We start from the raw sequence: 3,920 nt of genomic DNA on the forward strand, positions 1-3,920 counted from the left end.
GTGTGTATGTGTGTGTGTGTGTGTATGTGTGTGTGTGTGTGCGTGCGTGCGTGCGTGAGTGTGTGTGTGTATGAGTGTGTGTGTGTGCGCGCGCGCGTTTGTGTGTGTGTAAAAGTTTACAAAGGCGGAATTTTTCAATACATTTTCTCCAAACTGGGAACATACATTACTTATATTCCAAAATGTTTTCATTGTTTACTATCTTCTGCACCCGTGTATTTCTGTACATAACCATGCCTAGAAGGAAAGTGTCAAATTTGTTTATAATGTCAAGATCAGTTTAAAGAATGTCTCTGTCTAGGGAAAGAGAGGCATCTGCAGAAAGGGGAGCATACCAAGAAACGAATAGATTGTGCACTACAAAAGCCAGAGCATTTCGAAGTAATGAACAGAGTATGCACGGCTGACAAGGAATAGGATCTTCAATGCAGAACGAAGAAAAGTTGCAACAGCTCAGAGAAGCAACTTCTATGAAGCAGCTTTGAATTATCATCCAGCAGTTCACTATGGAGATGACACTAGAGTTTCTCTTGGTGGAATGACAACTGAGAGCATAAATTGTAAATCACGGAAGTGGCCTGGGGTGACATCTGCATTGTGCTGCAGTGGTGGAAAGGTCAACCTCCCCGCAATCCCCCAGCCTCCAGAATCGTTGAAGAAACTGTTGTCATCAACTCACCATTATTCCAAACCAAAACTAGACAATACAAAGTTGTACTACAAGTGACATCATTTGGAGTCACAAGAAATTTAACTGAGCCAGGTTTCATGTGCAAACTTTCAAGATCCAAGGTTTGATTTATCCTCGGATTAGCTCTCTACTACCTCTGTCAAATGAATCACCAAAATCGACCTTTCATTGTTTGTAATTTGTACCTGTTTTTTTGGTTATGAAATAAGCTACACAAAACATGTTTTTGAATTACGTGTGTTTACTTCATATACATACATGAGTTGAAAACTTTCTTTTAACATTTTAATTAACGTCTATGTTTCATGCTGTCATGAGTTGGAGAGTTATTAATGCGGAAAGTTCGTATATCAGCTACTAGCAGTCGAGCCCTGCGTAACCTAAACGGCATTTTTTAATTTCATTATTCTCTTTAACCCAGGCAACGCCGGGTATATCTTTTACTCTATTATATTTTATTAATTTTTACATTCTTATAAGCATCATGATTAGATTAATATGAGTTTCTGACGATGGACAAAGAATTCATGCATTCCACACTTGAATACGTCCTAAGCATCGTATGCTTCAAAATAGATGTGCTTCTATTTCAATAAAATTCACCGAGTTTGAAGAAACCGCTGAGGGATTGCACACAATGATTATTTACAACAAATAAAAACAAATATATTTTCTTGGCTATATTGATTCTTTGTTGATATTTTATGCTATTCTACTTTAGTGGACGAACTTAACGATCGTATACAACTTTATAAAGTTTGTAACATGCATAGCAGACATATTAGGAAAATAAGAATTTTTTTAAGAACTTAAAACCGTCTGATTCGTATCGCTAAGACTTTGATTTCGCTCGTTTTAGATTCAGAAAACTTATTTCCGGTGATAAAATCAGCTTTCTGCTCGGGAAATATGAAGAAATCATTCCAAGTGAGGAAAACATGCCCTTTCAATCCATAGGTATTTAGGGGAAAACAGATTTTAAACTCAAATTTACTTTAATTCTCTCAAATAATCATAATATCCCCATCTCTACAGCAAGAACTTCTCTTTTATATTGCATCATTCCAAATGAAATTTTACAGTGAGGGGAAAAAATAAGTAGTTATTTATGTTCTTTATTATCGAGAAATGATATTTACATTATAGTGTTGGTGATGTCATCTTTAATGTTATGCTTTATGTTTGCAATGTATAAACTGGCAGTCCAAAGAAATTATTGTGATGTAGGATGTATTTCTGTTTATAGATATAAGTTCTTAAAATAGAAATGTCCATGTTTATTAAACTGTAACTTTTTATTTTATGTTTTGCAGAATATACATTATTCAGTGATGGCAGTTTGGAGGTATTTCCCATCTACCGAAAGCTACTAAGTGTATAGCCATACTCCCACTAAGCTATACAAACTCATCAAAAAAGAAGTAAGAAAAATATTGATTTGCAAAAGGAAAGCAAAATCATGTACAAACACGGATTGAAACACATTTCCTTAGTGCCCTTAATGTGCACTTATATTTCACTTATTTTGATAATTGGAACAACATTTTCTCTGGCTTTTGAAAATTCTGCGACCGAAGCATCAGTCAGAAACACAACGGTAGAGGGCTATTACACATATCAATATTTAGATCTGAATGCAACAGATGATGATATAAATGAGTATGGAACATCTGATGGAGGAAAAAGTGAAACGAATGATGTTGCTGGCTCTGTCGATGACGATGACGATATTGTTTCTAAATTTCTCAGTCTTGTCGAAGAATATAAGAAGAATAAGAAAAACTGCACAAAAGGTACATCATATAATCTTGGCGCGGGTGTAGTGCGTCAGTATGGTTTAAACAGGTTCAAAAAGCAAGCAGATGTCGCCTTAAGTAGAGCTAACCTCCTTACAAGACTTTGGAAGAATGACCCATCAGGTTTGATGGATTCAGAGTTTCTTCTATATTCCAGTGTTAGAAATATGGTCGAAGGTGACCCTGATATGTTTGCAGCTGGAAATTGTTATAACGTCAATGAATACAAGGATTATTACTTATTCTGTCCTTACGCTTATATCATGCCTGATGGGCGTATCAACGTTAAAGATTTGTCAGTTGAATACGATTACTATACAAACGATTGGTTTTACAACTGCAGAGTAAGTGCTAATAAACGAATACAAACAGCAAATTATACAGTTGGTAAGTAGATTTATGTTATTATTTTGTTTACTATTTATCAGAATCAAATAGATCTGAGACAGGTGTTGTTATTTTTTCGTTTGAAAATTAGATTTTAAGAACTCTACCCTTTACTTCCGTAGAATAATGTTGCACATGTTCCTTAATAATGTGGAAAAGAAACAAAAACTTATCTCATCTAGTTGTGATTTGAATGAATGAGTCAAACACTAAAATGCGTAAATGTCTTTCTGTACAAGTTGCATTCTACTTAATGAATGTAATATTTCACCCTGATTCTACATAAAGTTTATATGTTTAATTTATTTTCATACAAATATTCTTTTTTTTATTTTTCTTTTCGTTTGTTTCTTCTTCAGTTTCAGTCATTGGACTAGATATGCCACGACATCTGCTTATGGAATGATCGATTACACCGATAGTGATTGGTATTTATTTAACCAACATAAGGGCACTAAAATAGAAAGTACAGAAGGGCGTTCAGAGTCATTTCAATTAAGGATATTAGGGCAAACAAGTAACACAAAGTGTTTTCCCATGCTCTAATAATTCTGTTATGTCTATCCGTCCCTTTTGGGTTTCTTACTATTACGACACTTCACTAAAAGTTAAATACGGAAAAGTAGTTGCTAGTAGGCGGCTAAAGAGAAACGAACAGTGAGCAATTCAGATACCAGCTGAGTGCTCTATACCACTAAACCACATGCTCGCAACATTTTTCCGTCTTCTAGAAGTATTTACCCAAATTTCTAGGCTGTTATCATAGCTATCACGGGTTCGAAATTTACTTTATTTTATTCTAATATACCAACCCACTCGACGCCTTTAAGTTTATTTATAAACTAATACTCTCTATCTCTCTCTCTCTCTCTCTCGCTCTCAATCACACTCTCTCAATATATATATATATATATATATATATAAACAAATAACAACATATGGATTGTGGTTCGCTCACTACAACTGTTTCAGATGTGGTTTGGTTGATGAATAGAATTATTACATCATGCGAAAAAAAACTGTTTTCACCAAGTAAATGCAATAGC

At 34.6% G+C, this 3,920-nt stretch overlaps 1 protein-coding gene across 5 annotated transcripts in view; it reads left to right on the plus strand.

The window, feature by feature from the left end:
- The window catches only part of LOC106877599 (probable G-protein coupled receptor CG31760), a 1,064,573-nt gene that overhangs the window by 596,107 nt on the left and 464,546 nt on the right, over positions 1–3,920 (plus strand). For all 5 annotated transcript variants that reach the window (XM_052970509.1, XM_052970508.1, XM_052970506.1 and 2 more), the window contains one exon: positions 2,005–2,874. In XM_052970509.1, the coding sequence (XP_052826469.1) occupies positions 2,151–2,874 (724 nt within the window). In that variant the 5' untranslated portion in view covers positions 2,005–2,150. The remainder of the gene's footprint in view (positions 1–2,004; positions 2,875–3,920) is intronic.

This window comes from Octopus bimaculoides, chromosome 9 (assembly GCF_001194135.2).
Source record: "Octopus bimaculoides isolate UCB-OBI-ISO-001 chromosome 9, ASM119413v2, whole genome shotgun sequence".
NCBI lineage: Eukaryota > Metazoa > Mollusca > Cephalopoda > Octopoda > Octopodidae > Octopus > Octopus bimaculoides.